Genomic DNA, 17,789 nt, shown 5'->3' with positions numbered 1-17,789 from the left:
GGGATGCAGCTGGTGGCACTCTGCTCTTTGTTATCCCTGCTTCAATCAAGCGTGGTGCCTTTTCAGAAAACTTTCTGACTGATGTGTTTTGGAGACACAAGGCCAGGGAAAACATAAAGAAACACAGGGGGAAACACTGTGACATGACTGTGACAGTAACTATCTATTTCCTGGCCACCAGTGTTGCCAACTTGGTCACTTTCTTGTTAGATTTAGTGACTTCTAAGATTATAACATTTTTAAAGATTTTTATATTGACTTTTTGGGTGGACCTTAACAACCCTTGATATTTCTCATTGATTGGCTGTAAAGCCAAAAACTGCAGTTCCTCGAATGGCCACTTGAGGCTGGCTCCAGAAGCGAGTAAGTCCTTTGACATTACAGCAGGAATAAATATGTTTACAGCCTGATACAAAAACGTTTTTTGTCTCTACAGCTAATTTCACGTTCATCAACTGTACAGGGGCACGAATTTCTATTTATCACTTGTTTAAATTACATTAAGCCTTAAAGTTAAGCATAATTATGGCCGTGGCTGCTTTGAGTGACAGTTTGCCACTAGGTTTCAGCAACCAGGCTTCATTCGGCCCACCTCAGCTCCACCCACACTCCACCTCTTTGGATTAGCGAAGTCAGGCAATCTGAACTATGATGGTGACTGCAGAACCACTGTGGCTCTTCAGAAACCTATGACTGACAGGTTTACAGTCTATAGTTCATCAGAGGAAACTGAATGAGCCTGCTTGGTTGTTTATCAGAGGTTGTTGAGTATGCATGTTCTCTTCTCAGCTCTGTCCATCTTGGCTATTATGTCATGGCACTTGGGACTTAAGGACACTGCTCAAGGGCGGTGTGACAATACTTATTCTTCAACCCTCAGATCAGAAAACTTGGTGTATATTTTGGATACATATTTCAAGACTGCTTCCAAGTAAGATGCTTTATTTATTTCCCCCTTTCTGAACTTCTAGTTTTGTGGAAAAGGTTGTTTTAACCTCTCTGATAGAAGGTTGTGTAACAGTTTCTGAGTATAGCATCCTGCACTTCTTGCATACACTGTAGCTACAGCAGGCGAAAGGTCAGAGCGGGTGTTACTGTCTTCCAGTTTCACACAGGAAGTGGTTGCATCCTGCGAAATGGAGAGATAGCTGGCGCTAGATTGTTCAGTCACTTTATCCAGCTGCTCTAACCACTGAAAGCAATTAATGTGGCTTTTGTTGCTGCTTTAGTTCTGCAGACACATGAATTGCGATTGTAAAACAATAACAATTCTTTCAAGTTTCCACAGAACCCATTTTCAGGTTGATTGGGTAGTAGCTGTATTAGTCAAATACACCAAATGACAGTTAATGTAGTTAAGATAAGAGGTTTATTCTATGTCTACTAAAAGATTTTGATTTATTAACTCTTACTTTCCTGCCATGACGAATGGGTGTATTCATTTATTTATGTACACATTTACCAATGTAACCAAGACCTAGCTGTCATGTTACAGTGCATGTTGCCAGGGGAGAGCCTCAGTGCCCATGATTACCTGATAGCTGTGCGCTCTGTTCTCTCTTCTGCGTTAATGACACACCTTGGGAGGCAGGACTGGTTTAACAGGGAAGTCCCTGGAGCTCCCCCTGGGTGAGAAAGTGGTAATTACTCCTGAAGCACCCCCAGGCTTTTTCAAGACAGGAGCTTTAGACACCAAATCCTCGGGGGCCGCAGACACAGGTCTGAGGTGGAGGTGGGGGACTAGAGGGGCCCCAGATACTGTTCTCAAAATGATTTTTTTGGTACATCCTCTCATATGAGTTATAGCTGGAATTTGGAAATAGGAAGACAAGTGTGAATTTAGGCAGTTGGGAGGGCGGACAAGGAGACTGCTGAGGAGACGAGAAGGGATTTGAGCAGTGGGGGTGGCAGACGTGTTGTGCTGTATGACAGAAAGGGATACAAACCAGATTAAAAATAACAGAGGACGGCCATGTGCAGCGTACAGCGTATGTTTGTGTATGCATGAGTCATACTGTGCATTATGGAAAACCTACAATAGATTCCTCAAGAATAGCAACACTCTACCTGAGGATCCAACACCTTTCAGTTTTCTGTAAAATGAGTGGAGCTTGAATTAGTTCCAGCATCAGGTTCAAACCGCTCTCTCTCTCTCTCTCTAACAACAGTGTTTATGCTTTACAGTAAGAGGTGAGAAAATATAAGTTGGTAGACGTTTCACTCTGCTGAACTCGCACCTGACACCCTCGTGTCCTCACACATATTATTATCCTGTGCAGGTGAGTGTCAAAGACATTTACACTCATTTAATAGGGTGTACTGAATCTCAAGAGGGCCACAAAAGAAGACATTTTCACTTGTATTCATGGCCAGCTGGTGCGGTGACGTCTAGTGAGAGGGGTCAGATTTCTGGATTGTTCACCTTTATCCGTTTACTTGATGCAGAGCAAGCTGGTCGGTTTTTAATCTGTCTTTATATGCATCTCTCGTTATCTTGAAATAACAAACACCCACAGAAGTGTTTGGTCTTTTTTTATTTTAAATAGTATCAGTTGTGGTACAGTATCTACATACCGTAGATCTGGTATCACTTACCAGATATGCATACTGTATACAAAGGCTTGCGTGCAGATTTGCATGCACACACACATAAATATTTATCCGCATGAGGAGGAGGCCTATAAGAAAAGATATGCATGGATGCTGATATATCAGCCTTTCACAATGCATTTCATCCTTCAGTGTTTACATGTGTCTCCCCTCCACACCTCTGCCTTTCCTCCTCTCCCAGAGTTCAACAGGGAACCCATCCGGCAGCAGCAGCAGCAGTGGCAGCGGCGGCGGCAGCAGCGAGGATGACGAGGACGTGAGCGCCGGGGACAGAGAAGGTTGCATCTGCGCAGTGTGCTTGGATGTGTACTTCAGCCCTTACATGTGTCACCCCTGCAACCACATCTTCTGTGAACCCTGTCTGAGGACACTGGCTAAGAACAGCCCCACCAACACCCCCTGCCCCCTCTGCAGAACAATCATCACACATGTCTTCTTCCAGAAGGGTGAGCTAATGGGCAGGAAGCACTTACTGCACAATTCACATGATTTGAAATACTTATCATTTCTGCTCGAGACTATACTCAGCATCCTAGATTGAATAATATGAGATGTATAAAATACAGTAGCAACATAACATATATTTGGCAGTGTAATATAACAGTAAATGTTTGCATATTTGCATCTCCATGTGTATTCATAATGTCTGTTGGCTGCTGCACAGATGACATATAAACTGCAGATTGTTCAGAGGGCCCAGCTGCGGATGTCCCATAGGGAGCAGAGTAGACCTTTAGTTCAGCTCCGACCAGATGAGTCACCCAGACCAAGAAGACAAAAATCAAACACAGTCTGAACACTTTTGTTTAGTGCTTTCTGATGGAAATAAGAAGAAGTGGTCTTTATGGGTGGAAAAAGCACGCATTTGCTAAAAACAGATGTTTTTAGCAAATGCCAGTGGAAAATGAAGCCCTACTCTTAAATGCAATGTATTCACACAACAGTGTTACACACTGTAAGATAATATTTTTTGTACTCCATGCAACTTCGTGATCAGTGCACACTGATTGCATAGGATGCGGTGCGATTCGGACAAAGCTATGAATAAGTAATGAACTTATGTGATTCACTTTGGCCTACTTCTAGATGCATGTAGGAGAAAGTGAGCAGCAGCGATGCTGCTGTGGCCATAAAAAGGCAGAGTGGCCACGGCTATGAGGACTTCAGGCTCTCTGAGGGCTCTTGTGAGTGATTAGGTGACAAGGATTGTAGATTAGATTCTTGTGTTGATTACCAAAGGCAAGGTCACACGGAAACAGAACAAGAAGAAAATGAGTCTGGTGATGCTGCTTTTTTTTATGTATTGAATAAATCAAACATAATCTATCCGGGCAATCAAGAAGTGGCGGTGTGAATAAGATGTTCGTTTTTGATAATATTGAGTTTGTCTCTTTGTCTTTGTGACAGAGCTGAACCAAACAGCAAGGACATTCTTCCCAAAGGAATACCTCTCCCGAAAACAGAACTTCCAGAAAGCAAGCTGTGCAAAGTGGCCTCTACCAAGCTGCCGGAAACTCTTCCGTATCTTTGGAGGCGAGTTTTTAATTCCCCATACATGGAAATTCTCCATGTTCAGGATCTAATTAATTAATTAATGATTTTAATTTAAAAGATTTGGCTAAATACCAGCAGCAGTGTAGGACACATTTGCAACTGCACTGCTTTTCTCTTCGTAAGTCAGACTGTGACGAGACTTGTGACAGAGTAACAGTATACCTGCTACCTGTTTATCCTAAAAGTACCTCAAGGTTTCAGTGGTATATTAAACACAATGCTTCAGATTTAAAGCACATTCAATCCAAATTTAAGTGACCGCCTTTCCCATACACACATGTTATGTTTCTTATTATACACAGACTTTAAAGAGAATATCCTGATCGGAAGCAGTGATGCACCGTCCCTCAAAATTAGTTTCTAACCTACAGTATGTACATCTACAGATATTGAACCAACAATTTAAGTAATATACATAAGATCTCTCTGAGTATTAAACGCTCTAACCAAGTCTGACTCAGTGCACTAAAGTCCACCTAAGTTCACAGCTTCAAGGAAAGCAGGACAAAATGATGCCACTGTACGAAGCAAAATGATGGTTGTTTGATGCACAAGTGAATTGAAATGTTTTGTGTAGCATTGTTCGAAAATACTCAGTTTATGAGCACTGATTCTCCCAGCAGACTCATACGCCCAAACCAAACTCTGTGAAAAATATTAGAAAAATTACCTATAAAGGTCAGAAAATTTCACATTTTATTTGCTGAGTTGTTCAGTGATATTTTCTGTAAATGTCATCTCCCTACTTTATGTTCTAAATGTTGTTTCACCATTTCTCTACAGCGCAGAGTCAGATTTTAAGATATTTAGCCAAAAAACATCACCCTTAAAAAAACATAAAGTTTGTGCAATATGTGTGTAATCATATAACGTATGATGTAAACTTCTCGTCATTCCTGACCTTTTTATGCTTTTTCCCACCATGAAAACTTTATCATTAGAATCCACTGTAACTGACATGAATTCATGCAAGGAGAAACTGTAGAAATATTTTCGAGCTAGATTTCATGGATTTTGTGTGGATTGTCATTTTAATAAATACCACCATATGAGATGCCTCATTTATCGCCCAAACCAGGCTTCCAGAGGCAGTCGAGTCCCATTGCTAGACGCCAGTTTCCCCACGGAGGAGGCTACCGTCTGGACGCTATGGACTTTGAGGATGACTCTCGAGGCTGGCGCTTTGACATGGACATGGTCATCATCTACATCTACTCCGTCAACTGGGTCATTGGCTTCTTCATATTCTGCTTCCTTTGCTACCTCTTCTTCCCTTCTTTTTGACAGAAGGACGAAAGGTTGAAGATAATGAAGGATGATGTTAAAGTAGGGAATTTAAGATGACGCAAAGGGCAGGCATGTACACAGACACACAGACACACACACAGTATATATATAAAGGGGAAATTTGAGCTGTAGGGTTTAATGAGAAAACAATGAGTGAATTTCAAGCTGGTGGGGTGGCGTGGTGGAGGGAAAACAACAGTGTACCAGCTTGTTGTCTCTCATTAATAAAGGATTGAATTGGGGAAATGTATTGTGTAGCGGGATGTTTGGGAAACCAATGTTCTCTGTTCTCTGTCTCCACATGATGCGCATGTTATGTGGCTTGCACAACATGTCCTGTTCCGGTATGGAGGGGAGCTAATATACCATCACCCAGAACATAACATTTCAGTACCACCACAGGTATTGCGTATTCCCACCATAATAAAAACAAAGGAAAAGCATGAGTGAGCACTTTTTGGGTGGATTTTCATGTTTTTGCATCCTCAGAAAACTTAATCAAATGAAAGATTTGCTCTTTAGTATGGGTTGAGACCATTTGTTTATGGGTTTATGAACCTCTGTGGTCCAATTTACCACCATAGACCACATCCTTCCTACAAAAAACCTTTGTAATTGGCACTTGCATTATACTATGAAGTATGTCTTGCTAGATGTTTGCATTTGCTGGGGTTTTTTTCAGTGCGAAGGAATTTTGTGTTTTGTTTGTTCTTAAGCACCCCCCTGGATGGAACAAATGTTTGGTTGTCACTGTATTTTATAGCAAATAAAGTTGACACAGAAACGCATACATGCGGGTATATATATGTGACTTTAAAATTAAATTATAACTTTAAAGTGATTTCCATTTTTGGTCATGAAATCATGTGTTACAGCCAAATAAATGACTTCATTCCTGACACACTTCAAGATTTTAAGTTGGAATACCAAATACTCCTCTATTTGAACTTTTACAAAGGGCTTCGCTTTCATTTTTGCATAATCAGTGTAAAACCCTTAAAAATATAGTCATATGTCAATGTTATATGTTTGTTTTCTATTTATGTTCATTGTGTAGAGCCCAGTGCTCACAAGTTAGGTGAGGTGGTCAAGTGTGTTTCCAGTTGGACAGCAAACTAAGTCTGGGGCCTTGGTGGAACAACCGCTGGACAAACTGGCACCTGGAGCATGCTGGTGGTGGGAAAGTACACAGAGCGAGTACAGGAAGTACAGCAGCCCCAGGTGGATGTGTTTGGGACAAAATCAAACATATCATCACTGACAAATCTGTTGCATTTACTTGGTCATGAAATGAAGACACTCTGCACTGTATGTGTGGCCCTGAGTGCAGCTGTGTGTGTGTGTGTGTGTGAGTGTACGACTGAAACACTTACATAGATGCATTTTGAAAGTCTTCCTCTGATTAAATAGTAATGCAGATTTAGCAAGAGCACTCACCACAGCATATTGAAATGGACTCCTAATTTATTCAGAGTATCTACCACATACTGTCCTCATTGTGGTTGTGAAAAGCAAGGAAGGGCAAAAAGTGACTGCTGCCAATGGATTCAGCCGAATTTACAGTAGCAAACAGAAATTTTAAATGAGTTTTGCTACCCGGGTGATATGTTGTGACAAACAAACAAACTAGCGCCTTTATTGATAAATTCTACATTTATATACTCATATGCTGTATGTATTTCCTTCTCTGATACCACTGTGCTCCATTTGCGTGTGCATAAAAGCAGCTTACTTCCAATTTGCATAATGCTCTTTATGTTTATGTATTTTTCCATAGGGGTTTTTTCTCGCAAGATTATGCCTATAAAGAAAAAAAAGAACTCATACAACCAAGTACCATTTGAAGCATCGTCCTGCAAGATTGTTCCAAAAACCAGTTGAGGACAAAATTATTAGCCCCCCTATGAAATCTTAAGTTTCTTCAAGATTTTCCCAAGTGCTTTTAACCAGAGCACCAAATTTTAACTCAACTTTTTTAGACATCCTACTTTTATTTTGGATGCTTACATTATTTTATTTTGCACACAGAAATGAAAATATTCCACAAAACACAAAAACTACCAGGGTCAGAATTATTAGCCCCCCACATTCTAATAAAATTGAGTATCCTTTTTGTTGGATAACTGCCGGCAGTCATTTGTTGTAGTTTTCAACAAGTCTCTGACACTTTTTTTTGAGGAATCCCAGCTCATTCTTCTTTGTCTCTCAAGTTCCTTGAGATTTGATGGTCTTCTGGCATGGACATTTATCTTAAGGTCACCCCACATATTTTCAATTGGATTTAAGTCAAGGCTTTGTGCAGGCCATTCGATTACATTCACCTTGGTCTTCTGGAGATAGTTCTTCACCAAGAGAGATGTATGTTGAGGATCGTTGTCATGTTGGAAGATAAAGCGACGACTCATACCCAGTTTTACTGCTGACTGCTTAAGGGTTTCTTCCAAAATCTCCACATATTTTTTTTTATTCATGAGTCCTTCCACCTTGACAAGATTTCCAGTTCCAGACGCACTGAAGCATCACCACAGCATAATACTCCCAGTACTCCCGTGTTTTACTGTGGAGACGGTGTTCTTTGGGTTAAATGTCTGTCCCTCTTTTCTCCAAACGTACGCAGTGTCTCTATGGCCAAAGAGCTCTAGTTTAGTCCCATCAGACAATAAGACACGCTTCCAGTATGAATAATCTTTCTCCAGGTTTTCCCGAGCATACTTAACTCTGGCTTGAAGGTGTCTTTTCCTCAAAAGAGTTTTTCTTGGTCTGCAACCTCGCAGTCCATTCCTGTGCAGAGCTCTAGTGATGGTCTTCTTAGAGACTATGATTGTCTCACTAGTTTTCTTTCCAGTGCCTTTGAAATTGTTCACTTCCCACCTCTGCCAGGCTTGTTCTGCACCGTGTGGCTGTCTTTGTATTTCTGGATTATACCTCTCACTCCAGTTCTTGACACTTGGAAACGCTTGGATAGCTTTGTATATCCTTCTCCTGTTACAATAATTCTTTTTCTCAGGTCCAAACTGATTTCCTTCATTTTCGGCATGGTGCTTTCTCAACTGACAGCTCAATGACCCACACTGAGGCTTTTATACCATGTTTTAACTTAATTGTTGCATGAAATCACCTATTTCACCCGATCACCTTGAAGCACATCACCTATGGAGTTGAAGCACATCACTGCACAAAAGTGGCTTGTGCGATGACTTAATAAATGGTCATTTCTTAAAGGGGGCTAATAATTACGTCCCTGGTCATTTTAGCTATTTCTTAAAAAAATATGTTTTGGTGTGCAAATATAAATATTTCGTGCCTTCTAATGAAAGATAGTATGTTCAGAAATGTTCTGTTAAAAATTCCTTTCTCTGTTAAAAAACTACTTGGGAAAATCTTGAAGAAACTTAAGATTTCATAGGGGGGCTAATAATTTTGTCCTCAATCTGAAGTGTGATAAAGTGACAGTACATCACATGGTGTGTCTATGAGAATATCATATAGCTGCAGAGAATAAAAATACCATAAAACACACTTTAAGTCCCAATAAAATGGGCCTGCATATGAAAATTATAAATGAGGCATAGTAGATGCAGGGTCCATGTAAACGGCAGTATTCAATAATAAAGTTTAAGAGTCTGTATTGGAATATTGAATTAACTGTGTTTCAGGCTACTTTGGAAGCAACGTGGCCAGCAGCCTGAATTTCTCATGTTTTAGGGGCTCGCATATCGCTCGGGGCGGGGGTCTGACTTGATGGGCCCTATTAGTATTCCCGTCCTTCGGGTGCGCAGTGTTGCCAGCCGCGGAGCCACGTCAGGCCTGTAGCAACTGCTCGTCTTCTACTGCCTCTCCAAGGTTAGAGACAGGCCCGCCCGACGAGCTGGAAGCACTGGAAGGAGCAGATCGCTGGGAGCCGCACGGACACCGCGACACCAGGGATCAAGTTTTCCTGAACGCTCGGGTTTTCTCCGGCACACAAGCTTAAAGTGGCTGCCGTGCGCTGCGAAATCGTCAGCGGGGACATTGGCAGCGTTATTTTCGTCTCTTTCAGGAGGTTGTGCAGCTAAGACAAGATCGTTATCGCCCGCGTCAGTGGTGCTTCATGGAAACGCGCAATCATAAAAAATGGTTGCATTTGGAGAATATCCGTGAATGCGATCTTCCCCTTCCGACATCGGCGCGTCAGAGAAGACACCTCAGCTAGCTGGACTCCGGGTTTGGGTGTGAAGTCTTCACTGTGCACCGTGTGCTGCTGGAGTGAAGGTGACTTGCGCCCCGTCGCAGTCAAGGCAATGCGGAGAGGAGTCGCAGGCGCTCATCCTGTACTTTTCCTGCGCTCTGAGGCTCGTCTGGGAAAATATTTGCTCCGTCTCCCACACTAGAGGGAGGAACGTGAGAGAGATAGACAGAGCAAAAACAATCATCGAGGTTCAGCCCAGCCAGTAGTTGGCGAAGGTGAATTGAGCGTAAACGGAGAAGACAATAAGGTGAACAGTAAGGGTGCAGGGTGGTGAGGCAGGAAGAGAGAAAGTGGTGGAGTTTGGGGGAGATAATAAGACAAAACCGTTCTGTATTAGGGCTGTTTTATTAGTGGATGTGTATGCATGAGTTCTGCATCGAATGGGCGCAAAAACCGCCCCAGATCCGCCGGGAACATCTTCCAGATCGGCAAGCCTCCTTACCGAGACCCACAGAGGAGGGAGAGCACCGAAAGTACCCGCAAAGCCCAGCGCGCCGTGGCCGACTGCAGAATGGTAGGTTTGCGACACGTCAATGCCTGCATGGTTCCTCTCATAAGAGCGCTGTGTTATCAGCCCAGCGTTTCTTTGTTCTAGGACGATCGGCTATCCCGTGCATGCAGGATGCACAGGCGACAGCTGTTAATAGCTGCCAAAAAAAGAGACTGTAACCCGGTCTGGGAGCCTAAAAATAGCTATATGCATTTGCATTGCCGTGTCGGCAGTGAAGCCAAACAGATGATCTCGGCGCGCAGTGTGTGATTTGCATTTGGAGTGCGGAAAGCTTGTCGATGATTTTGGGGGGCGATATGAAAATTGCCTGGATTAGAAGATTATCGACGGAGGTGTTTGCGATCGCGGCACAAAGGTCCTGTGTTTTGACAGAGGCTGGCAGGAATGATCATATGTGCAGCCTGCTTCACCCTTTCTACATCAGTGAACGTCATGGAGCCTCGCTGCTCGCAGACAGGAGCGCAGGCGGCGTGCTATGCAGGAAATCAGCGAAATATGTGTGCCCCAATCTCAAGCAAACAGCCAAACTCAGCACGATGGGACCCCCGTCCATAAAGAAAAAAAACAAAAAAAACAAGTTTATTCATCACGCGCTCTGACTTTGCGGACTATTTCAATGCTTGACTTTCTGCTTAATCGCACGTTTCTCTCAGAGATCAATGGGCTTTACGACCGCATACGTGCAAGGTTGCAATTTTTAAAGTGCTCATTGTGTTGAAGCCCGCCGTCGTGCACCTGCATTGGCAGATTGTTTGCCCCCAGTGTGAGAAAAAAAATAAGTAAAAACAGAATGAAAGGTGGATGTAGTGCCGCTCAGCATTCCCCTCCTCATGTTGACAAGTCTGCATGCAGGTCAGGGATAAAAGCCTTTCTACTGCAATAACCAGAACAGGACGTTTGTCACATATGTGTGGTGGTTTCTTGTCCGTCACTGGGGGAATAACTCATGTTTGTGTCATTTCACTGTTACGCAGATCGTCCAAGAATTCAACACACTCGTGGCTCTGTACCGTGAACTGGTCATCTCCATCGGCGAGATCACTGTCGACTGTCCCTCTTTACGAGCCGAAATGCTGAAGACCCGAACTAAAGGCTGCGAAATGGCGAGAGCGGCACACCACAGCCTCTCCTTGATATCGGGGTGAGTTGGCACAGACGCTGTCCATGGTGCTGAAAGCGCACAGAGCCCTCCGCTGCTCTCAGCCTGCAGACCGCGCCGAATGGGGCGCTCTGCAACACCGCTGCGCCCAAAGTTGCAAAGTATCTAAATTTATCTCTAATTTGCATAAGCATCCCCATTTTTAGGTACGTGTATACTTAAGCCTGCTCCTCTGCACTTCAAAGAAATCAGCCGAGCGTCTGCTCCATTAGCGTGAAACCTCGGAATGTTGGAGGGGGGTTGGAGTTTGAGGAAACAGAGCACGAGATCAGCTTTTAAAAACCACGATGCTGATAATTGCTACAGCTTTACCAGGAAACAATCACAACAACACACTGTAGCTGACCAGCTCCCATTAGCTCGGGCCTAAAACGCTAATGCATGAAGTGGAATGCTTCCCAGGACAAATATCTGAGATAATAGTATCAATAATGTGGAGAGGATGACTTTTGCATTGTTGCTTTTAATGCATTGTGAGAGTGTCCCTGTGTGTGTGTGTGTGTGTGTGTGTGTGTGTGTGTGTGTGTTTTGAACATTTAGAGCCTGCTTTTCACCAATGGATGTTATTGCTTTCTAGAGAGCAGAATATTGATAAGAATCTGAATCACTGGGTTTTTGTTTTCAAATGATTATCAAGTAGTAGTTGCAAAGTGCAATGTGTCCAAGTTGATGAAAGAAGTTTTGGTTGAAGATTACTGACGTGAGAAGCCGGACGTGCCTGTTGACTCGGCCTGCACCCTCCAGTGAGCCCAACATCCACACCACTTTGGTGCCAGTGCAAGAAGGGCAAAGCGAGGCTTGGGATTTGAAGGTCCTCGGTGAGGCTAAGATGCCAGCTGACTTGGCACCCTCGGTCTTACTTAAATAACAATCGGACAGAGAGAAGCCAGCGGTGAGAGACATTTGGAGGATGTCTGCAGTGCTAGCTGCTTGCCAAAGCCAGGGCACTGTTGGGACAATAACAGCATCAGGTTTACTCCAGCTATAGCTCATATTCCTCCTTATAACTGGCATAAACATTTGTTGGAGAGCTGTGAAATGCTCTCCCATTAAATATCAGCCTGCCATTTTTAATTTTTATTTTTTTTATGAGGAGGTTCAAACGTGTCAGCTGCTCTGCTCTGTAACCTATTTCCTGGCTCAATAATTAATCCACTTGCTTTATATCTTACTGTGATTTAAGAATGCATATCCTTCACTGTCTGTTACATGCATGACAAAATCTAACCATTTAATGTATGGAGGCCACACGTGCGTGACACGCTCATACGGTTAGCCAGTGAACATGTCTCCTGCATGTTTCTCATCATGCGGAGGCATGAATCATACAACATCCATTGAAGGGGGGCATCTCAGTTGCTTTAATAACATCTTGTTTAACCCTGTAAGGCCCACTGTTGCAAAATGACAACATCAGTTTTAGCTATAGTAACAAAAAAACTGCAATTGTGTTTTTTTTAAAGACAATTTTGCATAGTCAATGGCTCCTATTGTTTAACCTTGCAATGCTATTGGATGGTAAATGTGTTTATAGGTCCGGCCATTAGGCCATGAACTCACACAACCTGCAAACTTTGGGGGTATTTTGGTCTTACAGGGTTTAATATTTGGACAAACAGTGCAGTTTACAGTGCAGAAGCTTTATGCTCCACACTATTCTTTGTCTAATATGCATCTCATAATTATACAGCTAGATACACTTATACCTGTCTCTCTAAGACAACAAGCTCTGTCCATTAGAGTCCTGTGCTTGAATTTCCTGCCGCTGCTATAGAAATAGAGACGGTGAGGCAGCTTTGGAGAGAACTCCAAGTTCCCACTGATAACAGCATCAACATCATTGTCATAATCATCACCAGCACATACTCTAAAGCTCCTTCTCTAAAAGCTCCCCAGGCCATTTCAATGTTTGTCTCCACTACTAGAGACACAGAGCTTGAATTGGACAGCGCAGGTCATTCGCCTTTAATCAAATAAAGCCAGCGTGTCTGAATGGTTTGAGTGATGCGGGGCCTCTCCGATGTGCTAGAGGAAAGCTGATAAGCAGGATAGCATTGATGACAGCTGTGCTTTAGCGACAGCACTGTAGAAGGCAGCACTGTTGCAAAACACGGATGGGAAGGAGAAGCTCGCTGTAGGAAGAGGAGAACGCAACAGCATGATTTGTGTGAGAAATATTTGTACCAGGTGCAAGTTTCACACCTTTCGTCGCTGTCACTTTCCCATGTGATATCTCACCCACTGAATATCACCTGCTGTAGTTTCCCCTTGAACACCAGATTTATACGGTTGTGAAGCTACTGTGGTGTCTCATAAAAGCTAGTGATCGGCTCTGGGTAAACAAAAGAAAGAGTCTGAAGGGGTTTTTATGTTCAGGCTTCCTCACTGCATTTCATTTATATATCCTCAGAAGGTTAAACAAACTGGAAATATGGTCAGACTGCAAGTACAATAATATAATCAAGCAAAATCCAGTCAGAAGTGATTTTGACCTTGTCTGCCGTTGTCACAAAGCAACAGAAACAAGTCTAAAGAGGCAGATTGCTCCTATTTACTGATCATTAATGCAAAACTCCACAGTTTATCTCTCATCTGATGGTTTTAATATGGTACTGTTTGGTAAAGTTTTTATAAATATTTGAGTTTATAATCCCTTCTGACATTAGCAGCTGCTGCAGCAATCACACGCAGGCAAAACTGTCAGTTTTACTGGGTTATTCCTCATGTGTGTTAAAAGTTAAAAAGCATGCAAGTGTTGACATTTGTGGTTGGTTTTCCCATCTCTTGCCTAAACTATAATTCTTTATTTGCATCCATGATGTTGGTCATTGCATCTATAGTTCATCGAGTTCCAGCTAGCCAGTAACCTTGCCGTGTTCCTCCTATGTGCCATTTCAGGCCAGAGGACGGGGAGATCCACCCTGAGATCTGTAGGCTCTTCATCCAGCTGCAGTGCTGTCTGGAGATGTACATCACTGAGATGCTCAAATCGGTCTGCTTGCTGGGCTCACTGCAGCTCCACAGGAAAGGTTAATACATGGCATAGCTTTTAACTAACTTTACTAACTTTTGTGTATGCATGTGAGTATACGAATGCGTGATGTTTTATATGCAACATGCTTTGTTTCTGTTTTTTTTAAATTGTGATTTAAAAGAAATTAAGACAATAACAATGCCAGCAGCCTGATACACAAAGCTGAATATATGTGAGCAACTATAAACCAGTACATTACTGTTTAATGTTTACAAAGATCATGTGACCTCCCCTTTTGCTTATGTTTTTAATGCATGTAGTGGTGGCACATGTTCAAGGCTAACTGCTCTCCGTGTGCTTTAGGTAAGGACTCCTGTGGGCCTCCCGGGGTCGACAGTAAGATTGAGGAGAGCTCAGACATCCCCATCCTGGAGGACACCTCTTCCTCCCCCACTGACTGTCCTCAGCTTTGCTGGCTGGTGGCCACTGACATAGAAAACATAGAAAAGTACGTAGATGAAAGTGGTGTTTTTGTTGTTTGTGTGTGTTTGCCCTGTACAGTAATAGTAGTAGTAGTAGTAGTAATAGTACATGCTTTATTGGTCAAAGCACATGTGTTAATGCAAAGTACGCAACTGTGCATTTTTTCAGTTGCTGTCAAATTGCAATGACACTTTGCAGGGTTTAACATGTTGCTTTATAACATTCAATAAAAAATCTTGCAGGACATCCTATAAAAATTAAATTACACCCTGAAAAAAGAGCTGTGTCAGCCTACATCATTCACTGTATATGCAGTTACTGTGCTTGGCAGAGCAGACAAAAATGTGACGTGTGTCTGTGGCTGTTTTTGATAATCTGAACATTTTATACAACTACCAAATGAAATATTAAAATTGTATAATGTTCAGTTTTTGCATGGGATGTTGCACCGTAGCAGACAGTATGCAAACTACTTGAAAAACACCTCACATACTGGGCTGGCTGGTAGAACCATTGTGCTTTGTCAGAGTGGTTATCATATTAGGTGCTAAAAGTTGCCTGTAATAGATTTTACTACGCAAAATACGGTATATATATATTTAAGGATAGATTTTTTGATCACAAATGGGGCAAGCACTAAACTTGTGGGCCTGAGTGCCTGAGTTTCTGTCTGTATGTGTGAAAACATACTACAGGCACACTAAATAAATTATTATTTAATTTTTTGTGTTTTTGCAGGGATATGAGGGAGATGAAGAATCTTCTCAGTAAACTCAGGGAGACAATGCCTTTACCATTGAAGAACCAAGGTAAGACTGAGACACTTTATGAATCTTCAACCCCGTAGACACTTTCAACATCTTTCATAGTCAACAAGTATAGAAGATTAATTGGGACAAAGAGCGACTGTGGCTTGAAAAACAGTGTGTCATAGCTCAAACTAGCGAAATGATCTGACTTGGCAGTGGTCTGTGTGTGTTCTTGTGCCCAGATGACAGCAGTTTGCTGAACCTGACTCCCTACCCACTGGTCCGACAGAGGAAGAGGCGGTTCTTTGGGCTCTGTTGCCTGGTAACCAGCTAAGGGCCCCGCCTTTGTGGGTAGGAGGCGGCAACAAGACACCATTACCCACTGTCCTTCACCACTTGTGTCTCCCACCAATCTATTACTGCCATTTTCAAATAAATTGTCTCTTTCTCTTTTTTTTAAAGGCTGCCCATTTTATAATTTTATTTTGTAATACGAATAAGAATTGTAACTGCAATGTAATGAAAACAAAAAGTCATGAACATATATTTTAAGATATTTTGCAACAAATTTTCCCTCTTTTGGTAAATGAAGTCAGATATCTGCTTGTCCAATGTAAAAGAGAATGAGAGGTCATTTGAAATAATGTCAATGTTCAATTACTTCCTGAATGAATGAAATGAGGATTTATGTTTAAAAAAAAGGGAATATAATTGTCTGTTTTTGTCAGAAATAATGTGATAACTTATGAATAGATGCCATCCGAATATTTGAGGATGGCACTTGCAAAGGCGAAGTTATACATTTTGTCTGTCTGAGCTGAGCTGACAGGTTTGTGCAGAGTAAGTTTGTTGTGTATTACAGTCTCTGTTTTCTGTTTCTTGCTGTTTTTTCTTCTTAATGTACTTAATTTAGTCTTCCATAAACCAAGAACCTGTACCCAACGTAACTTTCCAGCTTCAAGATGGAATATGATACAATACTCGAAAAGAAAACTTCTTTGCACACGATATCTATCCATAAATTCAGACATTAGACTTGTATATACACATACTCTTTACGCAATGCTCTCTGAATTATTTTCAAAGTTGGAGTAGGTTAGCAAAGAATCTCTGGGTTGGTACAAGCAGGGAGCGTCTCCCGCTGTCTGAGACGGTCAGTGCAGACGGAGGGCAGGCAGCATGGGTCTTGCTTTTTAATGATAGTGATCGATGTTTAGGGCACGGTGAAGGTACAGTAGTCAAAGCTGATATAGGTCATTTTACATTGTTAATAAAACTTTTGTTATTGAAACCAATCAAGTAGTCTCTGTAATTTGTAATCCACTAAATTGTCCACTAGATGGAGACAAACACTCAAAAAAGGCACGTTAGGTGTTTGGGATCTGGTGAAATTCAAACTGTAAGTCAAAATAGACTAATTTAATGGATTGATTGCACTTCAGGTGACCATCAAAGGCGAATGTGTAAGGAAGAACATTTTGGGAAAGCACCCCAACATTTTCTGTGTGCTAGTTTTTTTCCTAGCTTGCTGTGAATATTCCACTATTAAGCCTGTTTGAAGAGTAAACATTTCTGTGTGGGAGGTTAGAGGGGGACAAAGATTGATGGTGATACAGTGGGAGAGAGAGAGAGAAAAGCCAGATAATCTTTTATAAAGTCCATAACAAGCAGCGTTTGTTTGTATTTACAAAGGGTAGGAGAAATAGATTGAAAAGGAAAGACCTCGAACGTGATCCAGCTGGAATGAAGCACATTTTAACGTTTCCTCAGTGATCAGTGGATGACATGGCTTCTTTCACAAACCCTTATGAACCCAAAAACTCCATATGTATACTATTTATTCTAATTTATACATGTAGGTTGGGTGAATTTGAAGGTGTGAATGTGAGCATGTTTCCTTTGACAAAATGGTGACGTGCCCAAAACATGCAGGCGTGCACTGACGTCCTCCACACAATGCAGCATAAGTAACTATAGAAGAGATGGATGGATGGATAGTGTTATAGTTTTATATGTAAATCTGTTGTCAGGTGTTCTGAAAACAGATACAGTATATTTTTTCTGTTGAATGGAAAGGAAAGGCCTCCTTTATGGATTGAGAAAATTCACCCACTTCGTTAAGTACATTTTGTAAGAATGGGCCACCTGTTAAAGGTTCCAAACAAATAGGGGGCAGAAAATCACCAGAGTAAATGCTACTGTGGCTCTTTGCGGTAGCTATCCACTAGCATCAG

At 42.0% G+C, this 17,789-nt stretch overlaps 1 protein-coding gene across 2 annotated transcripts; it reads left to right on the top strand.

Moving 5' to 3' along the window:
• Positions 1-10,043: 10,043 nt before the first annotated feature.
• rgs7bpa (regulator of G protein signaling 7 binding protein a) lies at positions 10,044-15,889 on the top strand. Of its 2 annotated transcripts, none has more exons than XM_041937851.1 (6): positions 10,044-10,175; positions 11,165-11,331; positions 14,248-14,378; positions 14,687-14,831; positions 15,545-15,615; positions 15,798-15,889. In XM_041937851.1, the coding sequence occupies exons 1-6, from the start codon at positions 10,044-10,046 to the stop codon at positions 15,887-15,889; spliced, it is 738 nt and encodes a 245-aa protein (XP_041793785.1). The 2 variants fall into 2 exon arrangements, with proteins under 2 accessions (XP_041793785.1, XP_041793784.1); XM_041937850.1 differs by having other exon boundaries at positions 10,044-10,193.
• The last annotated feature ends 1,900 nt before the right edge of the window (positions 15,890-17,789 follow it).

This window comes from Chelmon rostratus, chromosome 5, assembly GCF_017976325.1.
Source record: "Chelmon rostratus isolate fCheRos1 chromosome 5, fCheRos1.pri, whole genome shotgun sequence".
Classification (NCBI taxonomy): domain Eukaryota; kingdom Metazoa; phylum Chordata; class Actinopteri; order Chaetodontiformes; family Chaetodontidae; genus Chelmon; species Chelmon rostratus.
This window is presented reverse-complemented; position numbering and strand designations above follow the sequence as displayed.